This window comes from Brachionichthys hirsutus, chromosome 2 (genome assembly GCF_040956055.1).
Source record: "Brachionichthys hirsutus isolate HB-005 chromosome 2, CSIRO-AGI_Bhir_v1, whole genome shotgun sequence".
NCBI classification, from domain to species: Eukaryota; Metazoa; Chordata; class Actinopteri; order Lophiiformes; family Brachionichthyidae; genus Brachionichthys; species Brachionichthys hirsutus.
The window spans coordinates 6,570,070-6,584,324 of NC_090898.1; the positions used below are offsets into that span (position 1 = coordinate 6,570,070).

At 41.2% G+C, this 14,255-nt stretch overlaps 1 protein-coding gene across 1 annotated transcript; it reads right to left on the reverse strand.

Moving 5' to 3' along the window:
* Positions 1-566: 566 nt before the first annotated feature.
* sycp2 (synaptonemal complex protein 2) lies at positions 567-14,233 on the reverse strand. The gene is made up of 40 exons (XM_068752042.1): positions 14,210-14,233; positions 13,970-14,110; positions 13,797-13,895; positions 13,598-13,702; positions 13,470-13,494; positions 12,967-13,052; positions 12,773-12,867; positions 12,646-12,680; positions 12,418-12,560; positions 12,224-12,276; positions 11,942-11,987; positions 11,666-11,770; positions 11,487-11,538; positions 11,259-11,407; positions 11,106-11,180; positions 10,245-10,350; positions 9,826-9,935; positions 9,666-9,734; positions 9,268-9,319; positions 8,463-8,827; positions 8,299-8,390; positions 7,850-7,910; positions 7,720-7,763; positions 7,552-7,612; positions 6,984-7,149; positions 6,815-6,879; positions 6,553-6,738; positions 6,183-6,350; positions 5,335-5,488; positions 4,771-5,051; positions 4,115-4,366; positions 3,962-3,978; positions 3,705-3,841; positions 2,600-2,790; positions 2,277-2,365; positions 2,014-2,113; positions 1,800-1,858; positions 1,380-1,458; positions 1,099-1,155; positions 567-998 (listed from the first exon to the last, which is right to left on the reverse strand). The coding sequence occupies exons 1-40, from the start codon at positions 14,231-14,233 to the stop codon at positions 942-944; spliced, it is 4,251 nt and encodes a 1,416-aa protein (XP_068608143.1). The 3' UTR covers positions 567-941.
* Positions 14,234-14,255: the final 22 nt, after the last annotated feature.

Consider the following 14,255-nt stretch of genomic DNA (forward strand, 5'->3'; position numbering starts at 1 on the left):
CTTCCAGCACCCTTGATGGTCGTACCGCCGGTGGAAGGATGCGGGGTGTGTGGGAGAGGATTGTAGTATTTGTGGCGGTGCGTCCCGGAGACTGCTGAGCATCGCCACGCTGACGCAAGCCCGGTGGGAGAGTTTTGGTGGAGCCCCTTCCTCTCAAAATGAGAGCACAGGGAATTTAAAAAAAAACAACAATCTTGTCATTCAGTCTGTTTGTTTTTTAAACTATTTCATGGACTCCTCTGACAAGGCGGTGTGAAAATGTGTCGTGGGAGGAAGACGTGCATGTGACCAGCTTCACCTTGAACTGATGAATAATGTCACGCTGCTGTTGTGTCTGTCCAGCAGTCTGGGGAGGCGTTACTTGGGGATGAATTTGATATTAACTGTACATACAGTCTGTTGATCTGATTTAGACCATCGTCGAAATGACGAATACCTTTGTAAGCACCACTTGTCTTCAAAATACAAGGTCTTTTCTATGAACCCACTCTTCTCATTTTTCAAACCATTTTATTTTCGAACGAGAAACAGATTGTAGAGGGACTTACAAACAATTGATTGGTGTATTTAACTTATTCAAGTCTTAGTGTTTTAGTTCCTAACAACAATACTTAAACAAATCATCAAGTTCAATCTTAAATAAATAAATTAGTGTTAAAATATTACAGAGCAGAGAAAGTTAAAGACATAGAAGAACATCTGTGCCTGCTCTTAAAAAACACTTAAAAATAGTTGAATTAATAAAATTCAGCAGATAACAGTCTGTGTAATGCATATAAATATAAAACCAACAACAAATCCAATTCAATAAAAGTAGAACCTGGAAAATTCAACATCCGAACAGCTGAAGTACGCAAACACTGAGTCTCTGCTCAAATACACAACCTTGTTTATACTGTAGACATCTCTGGCAAGACTGATGAAATGAAAACTGGACCCCATCAGGGAAAAAACAAAGCATGCAGGCCTCTCTTCACACTCTGGATCTGCTCCTCTTGCTACAAAAGTTACATAAACACAAAGAGGCATTTAGAAAAGAAAACATCTGCATCCTACAGTTTCTCTCTTCTCCATAAATAAAATATATTGTCTTCTCACCATCTGACTGACCAGTCGGTCCTGGACAGACTTCATGTCTTTTTTTATCAGACACATCTGGAAACAGCAGGAAGAGCAGCAGGTTTTTTTTTTTAATGGTAAAATAGAATCCATGACACGGGCAGGAGAGAATGATTTCACATGAGAGGTAATGAGAAGGAAATATGTTGTGAAGGCCACTGAGCGAAAACGACCGGACATGCTGACAATTAGAAGCCCAACACTTGGACAACAACTTGAAGCACATAATAGATGTCAGTTGTGAAGTGCGGGGATCAGACCTGGGATGTGAACGCCTTCTTCTCATGCTCCAAACTCTGACGCACATTATTCTGGAAGGCGTTTCTCATGCTCTCATTTCTGCAGGGAGAAAACATGAAACCGTCGAGCAACAAGGCAGAAGGACGCAGACAATAAAGGAACAAGAGAAAGCAAGACAAGCAATTATTTTTAAAAGGTGCACCCCACGTGATAAAGGCTTTCTGGTTGATTGCACAGTAAGTAAGAACGGCTAAATGCTGTGGATTTACTCGTGGTGTCATTTGATTTACTCAATGCGATCTTCACGAAGTATCTCCAATTTGAAAGTTCATCACTGGCCATGTGGTAACGGCATTAATCACAGGGTGGACGAAACGCGGCACCAAACAACAAATGTGGCTCCTTCAACGCTCACACTAACAAACGTGTGTAAACGTCACCTCCTGCCGTCCTGCTCCTTGAAAGAACAGAATGCCGCGGCCTGCGTTTTCCAGAACAACTGCGAGAGGACAAAGAAAAAACACCGATCAAATGCTGGTCAACAATCAGCAAATCAGGTTTCGTGACAGTCCCACATAACACAATTTTGTGTAATGGAATATTTTGTTATTTAGGACACATTCCACGAAACTGATACAAGCAACAGAGACATACAGCCAGGTCCTTGTCCATGCTGTTTAGCACAGTGTCATTCTGCTCCAGTTTGCTGATCTCCTCCAGGAGAAACTCCTGGAGTTTTTGCTGCCTCTGGGTCCTGAACAGAGGAGAGAGAGAGCGTAGGAAAATGTTGCAGCTGAATGTGACTCTGTGCAGGGGATGAGGATGTATCTTGATGCCTATTTGCCGGTTCATCACCAGCGATGGGAAACATTAGCTCTGCTCTGTAACAATACCGTACTAGCTAGATGCTAACTGACCTGTCTGAGGCCACTTGCATATTTAGGGAGGAGACGTGATGCTGGATGGTCTTCAGAGACTGCTTATCGTAAATCATCTTATAACGGCTCTGAAAGAAAACACATTTAACAGAGGATAACTTATTACAGCATCTGCGTCACTCAACAGAAATTGTGAGAATACAAAATAATCTTGCATTATTCTGCATTTGCTAACACCCATATTATTTTCAGTGGTGTTGCGTGTCTGTCAAACTGCTTCAGACAGGAGGAGGCCTTGGAAACGTTGTGCATCAGTACCTTAATGCCCTACTGACTATTTAAATATGTGTTGTGGGCCTCACCTCAAACTTCTCCCTGAGCTCTGGGCTGAATTTCTGGCAGAGATTACTTCGGTTTACTTTGACTTTTGGCAACGCAAGGTCCTCATCCATGTCCACGTCTCCGTATCCCTCTTCAGCCTCCCAGTGCCCGGAACTCATCGTGTGGGATGAAGACATCAACTGGCTGATCTCATTTGGAGGCGCCTCGGCAACTGAGGGCAGAAAAATACACTGATCTGTTACACTGTAAAAAATAACTTGAGTGTGTTATTGTGGTTGAATGGCAAACAGTAAAGGCATTGATGAAATAAAGCACAAACTACTACTATTATTGGACTTTCGGCTTCTCCCGTGAGTGTTCTCCACTTCACCCTGTCCTTTGCATCATCCTCCTCAACACCAGCCACTCTCATGTCCTCCCTCACTACATCCATGTATCTTCTCCTGGGTCGACCTCTAGCCCTGTTCCCTGGCAGTTCCATCCTCAGCATCCTTCTACCGATATAGTCCCTGTCTCTCCTCTGGACATGTCCAAACCATCAAAGTCTGGTCTATTTGACCTTGTCTCCAAAACGTCTAACCCTCACTGTCCCTCTTACTGTCTCATTTCTAATCCTATCCAACCTGGTCACTCCCAAGGAGAACCTCAGCATCTTCCTCTCCTCCACTTCTAGCTCCGCCTCCTGTCTGCATCATGGCTGTCCTCACCACCGTCTTGTAGACCTTTCCTTTCATCCTCGCTGACTCTCCTATCACAGAGCACACCTGATACTTTCCTCCACCTGTTCCAGCCGGCCTGCACACGATTCTTAACTTCCTTTCCACATTCTCAATCACTCTGCACTGTTGACCCTCGGTACCTGAAATCCTCTACCTTCTTTACAAAACACAAAGATTTCCTTTAAAAACACATCAACCCATGGTTTCACACAATACATACATTTCTGTAGAAATGTGTGGCATTTTCTGAAGAGGCCACACCCTCTCGTTTAAAGGTTTCTGCATTGGGTTCATTTCAAGCGACGGGTGATTAATTAATCTTTTAAGGATCGCAAGACAAACAGATTTTTTAACGTAGGTTATTCTGACAGATTATTTGAGATTTAGTCCAAGTAACACATCTTACAAGATTCAAACAATTTCCTTGGTTTAATTCGAGGGGAACGCTGCCCTCTCATCTTGCTTTTCTTTATCTCTTCCTTCTCAGCTTCCTCAGTATTTATAGATGAAATGTGGCGCTTGCGACTGGGTCCTGTAACAAGAGACAAAAGCCCAATTTAAAGGAATAAACTACAACGAATACCGCAAAACGTATTCAGTAATCAGTTCAACACAACACGCCTCTCACCTGAGATAAGAAACTGTACAAGGTTTAGGTCTTGTTTCGAAGATGGTGATTTCTAGAATTTCAAGAATGCGTTAGTGCGGTTGGAGCCATTCAAAAATCATAATTCATTAAATCACCATCAGCCCATTCATCTCTCAATAAAACCATATTTATTGAATCATAAAGCAGAGAGTGTGATAAAGCCCTACCTCTGTTGTGAGCTCAAGGGCAGCAGTGGGACTGTCATTAATGCGCACTGATGACTGAGTGGACGACAGGCTCAGAGAAATCTGGGATAGTGGAGACACTTTATTAAAACCACAATGGGAGCCACGGTTGACAGTGTCTTTGGGGAATGGTGAATGAGGAGAAGACAGTGATGGCTTCTTCAGATCAAGGAGTGTGGATGTCAACTGGGGAGATGGGAGAGGTGAGGTTTGGAGGTGGTGGACTGGATTCATCTGGAAACGTTAAAAAAAATGGAGGGACAGAAATTTATGAGAAAATGATGGACAAGAAGAAATATGATGGCTCATAACAAAATTATCAGCAATAAATTAAATGATCTCTTTACGGTTCTCAAACATTCAGATGATCTTATGCGATATAATAATATTATATCCATGACATAAGATTATGTACTATATCAAGGAAAGCTAATGGAGGGTTGAAAAGTTTGCGAGTCTGTTTTCTAACTAGCTTAAGAGAACATCTCCAACACTAAAGATGACAGCTGACGGAGAGAATGATGTCTTCACTTTCTCTGCCCTCATAATAAACCCAGAGAACACTTTTAAGCTAATGCTACATATATGTATCTGAAAGTGTTTCCAACCTTTGACACGGACTCTGTAAACTGCATGACAATGAGACTTATGTCAGAGAGGTTCTGTTTTACCTCTGCTGCATTGGGTCCAGATGCAGTCTGGTCCGCGGGGGGAGACTGCAGGAATTGAGTCTTAAGCGTCTTTTCGGTACTGTTGTAGCGAAAGGGCTTGATGTTTCCTTTACTGCTGACTGTATAGCAAGGCTTGGAAAGCAGCAGGATTGGCGAGGGGGTGTCCTGACAGGACGCGTTAATGGAGGCGGGGAGTGGGGATCCCCGCAGGGTGAAGGGAGAGAAGGTTGGGTCTGACCTCTCAGCGGCTGTGAGCACAAAAACAAGCACAGGTGTTCAAACCTATGTCCTAAAGATTTGGACACATTCAAATGAAAACCTTACGACAGAATCTACCGGTACTCTATTTGAGAAGAACCCAAGTAAAATATATGTTTGTCAATGAGGACTCAGATATCAGAGGGGCTATTTAGTCATGTAAGAGAACACTGTGGCAGAATGAACGATCAAGCTATTTCATCAACCATGAAATATTTCAGACTTCAGCTGATGATCTCAGACAGAGGGGGGGGGGGGGCTTTTCAGTCTTACATCGCATCACTTCGATTAAAGGAGCAGATGGACTAGAAGGGGTCTGGCATGCAGCCCTGGAATATGTCAACTCCTTCTTCTGTTCCCGGGCAGGAGAGACAATTCTCTTTTTTAACTTTGATGTTTCTGCAATGACATTCTCAGGCCTCTGCTGCTGAAAAACAAAGTGTCTCTATTATATCATGATCAACAAGCATTCCAAGTTTCATTACAAATTGCATTAGATAAACTTTGAATGTGCAATGAATGGAATAGATTAGTTTTATTTTTGCTGAAACGGCTGTAGGAATGTTCTTTATTTAGGAATAATAATCTTTAACCAAAAAGAACAGCAATTTATAAATGGCATAACAGTGCTGTAGTTCTAGGAGTGCATTTCAACTATCCATGTTGGTGTGAATTCTTACACTTTTGCACATTTTATTCTTTGCAAAATTACAATCTCGCAAATGGGATCATAAACATCGATCATCTTGTGTCATCAGATGTGCTCGTTTCAGCTGCACTGACCCGAACAGAAGGCCGGGCTCCCACCTTCAGACCAGACGGCCTTTTCAAGTGTGACAGATCGATGCTGCTCCCTTTCCTGTAGGTATCTCTGTTTCGTTCCGAGGAGGTGCTTGTTCTCTTCTTTACCTCTGAAGCAGTCTCTTCATTTTTGCTACGTTGACCCTTGAAATATTCCTGTTGGCACACCAAATGAAAGTGAAATGGTACATTGCAGGAACTATTAGAACCGTGACCAGAACTATTCCCAAAGGGGCACATTTCTAATGAGGTTGAGTGAGGTATGGACATGTGGTGATATGGACAGGTGTCCTAACAGGGACATGAACTCACTGACCTACCTTGGAATGCAGTGGCTGCTCTGACACCACCTTTGAATTCCTACTATGGTTGCCGTTTTCCATCTTTTTGTAGCTTATTGAAAGTCTCTTTGTGCCAGTCTTTCTCTTGGTATCTTCAGCAGACTCGTGTGTCGTGTCCGCATTCTCCACATAATTACTGGACGAGGACTATTATCGGTGGACAAAGAGAGTATAATTTAAACTCATTTCTATCAGTACTAAAAACATACAGAATTCTTGTACGATATGGTCAACTATGTCTGCAACTTAAACACGGAGAGGTATCAGAAACAGGATTTCATTGTCGCATTAGCAAGGACTAGTGGATACACAATTATTAAGCAGCAAAAGATAAAGGGGGATATTTTGCCTTTGCAACAGAAGGTGTGTCTGGCTCTGAGTGGCTGCCATCGGTGTCTTGTTCCTTGTAGCTTTTGGTACAGGTGGCTGCAGCTCTCTGGGGCCTCCCGCTTGCTACGCGGGGCCGGGTGGGTGCTGCTGCCATCTGCACCGTCTTCTTTGGCTGCCTCACTCTCATTTTCGCAACAGGCTTGTTCTGATTTAACAAATACAAATTGTTGTATAGTACATCATAGTACATGATTCACAAAGGAATTGCAATGCTGTCTCACCTTCCTGGGCTGGATGTTGCCTTTTGAACGTTTTCCAGAGGAGAGGGCTAAATCTGGGGATTCAGCTACAATGACAGAATTATATATTCTATTAATGAAAATAATACTAATGTTAACTTTACGAACATGCCATCGTTCATGCCAGACTGTGAGCAGCATAATGACCTACATGAAGCAGGGGCAGACAGAACTACATGCTTGTCGGGTATTTGTCTGGAGTATTTAGCAATTTTGGGTTTGGATTTCCTGCTCGACTCCCTCAGCCAGCTGACCTCCGTCGTGGCGTAATCTGTGTCTGTGTCGCTAAACAGATGCTTCTTTACGTGCCGCTTCTTCTGCAACACATCAAGTAGTGGAAAGCAATAAAGAAATGATTCACCTTTTTTCAAACCCAACTTGCAAAGACCCGTAAACCCGTGGATATGATGAACTGTTAAATCTGGGTTAATGTTCCCCGTCATCTTCTTTGAAGTCGAGATGTGTCCAAATGACAGCTACGTCACTCATTTTGAGTTTAAGCTCCTCTGGTGGGGATGGATTCCTTTTTGAGGACTAAGGGTTTTAAGTCAGTGAGTTTTAACCCAGCAAAGAGCACACAGTGTACTTCAATTTGTTCTGTGTAATTTACATTTTTTTAAGCATTCAGAACTTGTGTAGCCATCTTCCCTTTTCCTGCGCACATTCAAAAGGTATACACGCACACTACCATAATACAATAAAACACAATAAAAGTATACTTTTGCCACAGGCGGCTTTTTCTTGGTTGAACTGTGAACTGCTGAAGAATGATGGATGCCACTGTCAAATATAAGGAACAAGGAATTAGACAGCTGTTACACAAACTCTTAACAAAATGCTATTCTTTAAACACTGCGCTATTTGTTTTAGTTCATTCTCAATGGTACCTGCTCAAAGTGGCTGAGTTGTCAGGGAGAGTGTTTTCCTTTCCCTAAAGAGCAATAAAACACACTTTAATCACTTTTGGCTTACCAAGTACCAAGATATGATTTACCCCCCAAAAATGAAATAACTCACATCAGCGATATTTTTCTCAGTATTTGATGGTGAAACAGGGTTGAATGTAAAAATATCTTCTCTGTGCAAAAGAAAAAAAGTCATTAAAACACCCAAAATTTTACTCCATTCAAAAAGCAACCAAATATCAGAACAATGTATTCAAATTATATTACTTCCGTTTCGTGGAGTCTTTCACAAGTTTGTTGTGGAATCTCATTTGCCCTCTAGGTACGTCTCTCTACAAGAGATAAAGATCATCTTTGGTAAATCAAGCTGAGAAAAATTACTGAAGGTCACACATTAATATTCCCTTACTGTAGTGGTTGATAACCAGGTCATGTTGAAGTTGGGCCTACAAAACAACAGTCAATAAACAGTGAATAAGTGGCAGTTTTATGCTAGGTGTGGTATTTGTAGTGTCACTACGGCGCGAGGAAAAGTAGCCCTGAAATCATCACCGTATTCACCTCTTCGGCACATCTTTGGCAACATCTTTTGGTTTAGTCTCATAACGACTTGAGATTGACTTCACAACGTTACCCACAAGCTCTGCACCGCTCTGAGAAGAGATGGAAGGGGTGAGAACAACAATAAAGCGTACAACTTTAATAACCAGGAATTGGACATTAACCTTCTCTTTTTTTGAAGGAGCCTTTTTAGTTTCAGCCTTAACGGAAACTGATCGTCTCTCCAGAGCCCTGGTTGTGGAGGCCTCGGCTGGAGCTTTGATGAGAGAAGCATCTACTTTTGGTGGCGCCTGGCCTTTGCTCTTCCCACTGCTCAGCCCGGCTGTCTGGGCCTCTTGCTCTTGGGGATTACAGCTTCTGTCTTTACAGTTTGCTCTGAGGTTGGACAGTTTTTTCTGGGGTTCAACTGGTTCCCGAGGAGCGAGACTTTGGTTCCTCTCACCGACAAGCATCTTCAGACGTTGAAAGACCTCTCTATGGAGTTTCTTTGGGCTGATGGGGCCGGGAACAGGAAGTCGTGAAGAAGATTCTAAAGGAAAGAGAGATGTCTTTTTAACATTTAAAGTCATCTTAGAAAGAACAATGATATTTTATAGCTACTTCACTCACCAGATTTGGGCAAGGAATGTACTTTCTGTGTAGACAACGTTACCATTTCAGAAACAGAGAGCTTGCTCCAACTGGCACATCTGCAATTTAAATAAACCTTTTTGGAATGAGTCTGGATTGACACCACGAAAACCCACAACATCAAAACAGACTGTTGATCATTCTGATAGAAGTCAATTTGCAAGCAGTGCAGAGGTTTTCTTGTGGCTTACGAATTCCTCCCACTTGTGAGTTGGGTGTCAGGAACATAACTGGGTTCTGTAAGTAAAGAATCAGTGGACGTTGAAGGCTCTCAAAAGAAACCCAATGCAGCAATATTTCTGGGAACAACAAAAGTAAATAATTATTGCTTTATGATACCCATGGACTGTTCGTCTTTCTGTCCAGCTGGAACAAAGTCTTCTGGTATGTTCTGAAAAAAACCAAAACGAATACTTTGTGTAAAATAACTTTCCTCCTACTGAAATCGCAAAATACATTCAAGATTGTCAGGGAGGTTTACAGTATACCAGATTCCTGACAGCTGGAAGGGAAGCCCTGTTTTGTGGCGGGGGGGCGGGGGGGGTAATATATAGCCTGGCAAATTTACCGGATCTGTGGTTCATAAATTTCATGCCGATAACTGATTTATGTAATAACTCAGAAGATGTGTGCGCAATAAATTTGTTTTCATACTTCCGTCGTATTATAAAGAGAAAAGAGTTTACAAAAAGCCTGCAACAGTGCACAATACAAATGAAAAGATTTCAGAACTATACCTTTTTGTTTTTGCCGACCTTTTTGTTACCAGCCTGTTTGGAAGCGGTCTTCTCTTGAGGTGCGTCACTCTGAGAACGACACCAAGACATTTAAGCTGTATTCTAAAGAACACACGTGAATTCTATCTCACAGTTTCACCTGATTCAGTTTGTATCTCACCTGCTCCCTTGTGCCACCTGTGACTTTACCATAGCTGCAGATCTTAGGAGTTGCTTTTACACTATCACATGAGCGAACCATCTCCAGAGATGGCTTCCTTTTACCCTTGGCTCGAGTGTATAAAAGAACGAAGAAGAATATCAAACTCTTATTGACACGCATTGCCTGAAATGGTTTGTCTAAAATACTGAAGATGAACAGCATCAACAAGGCAAGACTCTTGCATGTTAAAATGACATGCTTCCTTGAGATTAAACAGACCTAGGATGTGAGGTAATAAAAGGCCATAAGACATAACAGTTTAGTTATACACGTCTAATGCAAGATACGTTTGCATATAATAATCGCATCCCTGTGTTTATTCGAGATAGTAAAATAACACTGGTATGAGAATCATTTTTATTTATGATGTCACCTACTTGAATGCAGATTACACAACGAACTGGAACCAGTCACACTTCCTCCTGTGCTGTTTCTGAAGACTACGGAAGATTCAGATATCTTCATCCTGGCAGGGGACACCATCTGGATGGAAAATCAGGAATCAAAAGTTCAAAATTAAATCTGATACTCAAATTACCTCAATCGACAAGTCGGACGAGGCTATGTCATCATCCACCTATCTTCTTCTTGTTTGTTTCAATGAGTTGATTACATTTTTTTTCGGTGAAGCTTGGCCAATTTTTGAGAACTGTCACTTTCTCAAATAATGTCAGATGGAGATTATTTCAATGTTTAGCAATATCATGATATATAATTTTAACAACCATCTAAATCAAGATAAGAATAATGGTGTTGCCAGTGGAAGGACTTTGATTCCTTTGCGCTCGCCGCCCCCTACTGGCCATGATGGTCAGTTTCAAGGTGCCTCAGATTGTGAGGTGGATTGTTTAAGCCCTCCCACTGGCACAAATTCACAACATAAAACAATTCAAAGTTCTTTTGTCCTTTTCACCATGGGACACCTGACTCTCTGGAACAAAACCACACAGAAATTGATAGTTTATAACGAACACACTCATGCTTCACCACCTGTAATGCCAGTTGGTGCTCAAAGTGTTTTATTAGATGCACTTCTGATACAACAGATTGACATTAATGTAAACCTAATTTTGAATCCCAAATGCCAGCCTCGACATTTTTGTCGTTTGCCATATCCTATTTGCTCAACAGAACTTACATGTCGAATCTTTTTCTATGGTTGAACATATATATGTTATCTTTTGTATCTGTTCTTAAGCAATTTTAAATTGTGACAACATTAGCAGACCATCGTTTACCTGTGAGCCGTTCTCGTCCATTGTAATTTTAACTGTAGTTTTCACTACAGATGTGCTTGTCTTTCCCAGAAAGCCCTGAAAGGAACAGAGGTTTAAGATTAAAAACTACCAAATAAAAACTGGTCAGTAAGAGGTGAATAACTCATGGCCTACTTTGTTTTTGACATGTCCATAAACACTACGAGTCGCATGCAGGATGTCCAGGGAGGAGCTGAAGTGGATGGTAAAACTCGACCCTTCCACGCCACCCACGACCAGCACCTCCGACAGGTTGATCCGCAAGATGAACCTCTTGCCTTCCTCTGGAAATAAGGAACACCCATTGCAGCATGAAATGTGAGCGAGTGAATTAAAGTGCTGAAGCCTTTGTACTATGATTACCTGTTATCGTGTAGCTTTTGACTTCGTTCTCTGTGATGCAGATCGTTTCCCACTGGACAACATTCATGAAAGGGAGAAAATACCACGTGTTAGGTGCCAAAGGATACACTCTACACCTTCTGCTAATCAAGCAGATGTTACACTTCAAGATTTTCACTTTTATCATGATCTTGAGGCACCTCTGGTTCTCCATCAGCCAAGGAGAAGTAAAAGGAAATGCTGTGACTGCCAAGGTTGAAATCGATCCAAAATTCTTCCAGCTTCTCATCAGCTGGCATCAGCAGCTGTCAATATACCCAGAATCCTCTAATTTATTTATTACATGTTATATACGTATCACCTAACATAATGTAATGTTACATTCCATTTGCACAGTTTGCATAGAAGTTATTAAGAGGACAATGACTTCTGGATTGCAATTCCAAAAACAATTACCGGGTATTCTAGACACTGACCTCGTACTTGTCCAGGTATGCTTCCAAACAGGGGTAGGAATACACTCTACAGAACACAGGGAACATGGTTAGTTCAAATATGTAGTGTCATCAGCCCTGATTGTGTCCCTGCATGTGTCCAATCAAGGGTCTAAATGTTCTGGATGCATTTAGAGAATTTAATGATTGAAAGTTCTCTTTCTCATACAGATGTGTAGTACGGTATCAGTGGTGTAACAGGACACCCTAACAACCTATCTACTTCCAAGGAACATGCCTCAAAGGAGTGCCAAATTTGTGTACCTTCTCCCGTCGCCCCGCATTCCATTTACCAAATTCAGAAACTTGCGACAATCCTGAAATCAAACACATTTACATTTATTTTGGTGGAGATGTGCTCCGGCTGAAAGGGCATCACAGCTTATGACTTTGGTGCAACTGAATTTAAAACCAAATGAAACAAAAGGTAACACACTTCAATAAATTCTGTGTTTTACCGTCTCAAACTCAGAATCACGGATCTTGACAAAAGCACTGGCCACATGCTCCATCTCGAACCATCGATCCGCCAAATCTTTCCTTCGGCTAGGGGTGGCCATTCTGCATAATGCCTCCAGCAGGGCTATCTGAAAGTCAAAATCTGACACAACCACCCTAACTGCACATTTTCTGCATCTTCATCTGGTTCTCGGTGAAGAGGTTGTAATAATCATGAATAAACTTACCACCACCGTCCAGTATTTGAACAGCTATCTTGATCCTGTAGAAATGTGATAAACAGACAAACGTTAATGGCCACAATAATAATCTAAAAAGAGTAATAATCATTTCGAAGAAAATATCATCACATACATGATATCTGAGGCCTCTTGCGATGATAGGATATTCATCTTTTTCTCAAGCGCTCCTGGGATTTGGCCAAGGATCAAGTTGAATTTACGAATCGCCTGTTACAAAATTATTTGCAAGTAAATTTATTAGCAGACACCAAATGCAACGAATTTAACAGTCCCTGTAAAAACACAAAAAAGCAGATTATTTCAAACCTCTTTTTGGATTAAGATGTAGATTCTTGGGTCTACTGTCAACTGGCCAACGGGATACAGGAACAACTCTGTGATTTGGTATGTTCCTGCAAAAAAACATGTTCTGGGCAATGTTGTAGACACAGACTAAGATATTTCTTATGAAAGACAAAAGTGAGATTTAAGCTTTACAAGAACCGAATCACTTGCTATAAAACCTTTTAGCTTATAAATTAGCAATTTACAATGCTAAGCAAAACAATGCTAAAAGCATCTGACTTATTGTGCGCATAAGTGAGGAAGAATTTTACAATAAGTAATAATACAATTATTATTATGAAGCAATTAACACTGTTCTATTAGTGGAATAAATGTGATTTTTAAATTAGATTATTGTAGATATTTCAAATTTAATATAATTTAGCTATTCAATATAAAGCCATATTTATTTTAATTTTCATTTGTTGCCTTCAATATATGAATATGCATCGTGAAATACAAAATAAGAAACATCAAATGTGTACCCTCTTCACAGGAGTCATGAACCACCTGGAACAGAAAGAGAAAAATATTCTCTATTGAGCACACTAATGTGAATAACGAGACCAGCTTTATTATACGAACTCTATTTTGCTGTTTAACATTTGCTCACCATTAAGGCATCGAAGAAGTCCTCAGAGAGGTTGAACAACGCCTCATCCCACTGCGGGCCACGCTGGATCCACAGCTGTCTGCATTTCCCAAACCACTGCACCAAGTGCACAAAACCTGGTTCAATTACAATCTGACCCAGTAGTTATTTATATCAAACCTATGTACTTGCTGTGCCTGTAATGTATGTGTATACTCATCATTTTATGCAGGCCTTTAGCCATTATTCCTCGCCGCCCATGCGTGTGGAGGACAGCAAGACCCAAACTGGCTGATTTGAAATGTTTTTCATCTAAACTCTACATGAAGAATAAAGACATGGTTTCACTAAACTACAGTGCAAGAAACAACATTGTGATGGGCAACATCTTACCCAACTGACGAGTTTATCCAATTTGGTGAGAAACTGTTGTGAACAGTTTATGGAGCTCCCATCATGGATGTCAGACTGCAAGAACGCATCCAGTGCTTTGACATCCCCACCTTTTAACACCTCGTCGATGATCTTCTCCAACTGCACATGAAAGCTGATGTTAACATTGGACCAACACAATTAATAGTTGCTGTAAGTTAAAGTGACAGCAATGATTGAAGGTTTTTTTTGCTTTCAAACCTGTTTCTCCTGCGCTGGAGACATTCTTAGTTACTTTTTTTTTTAG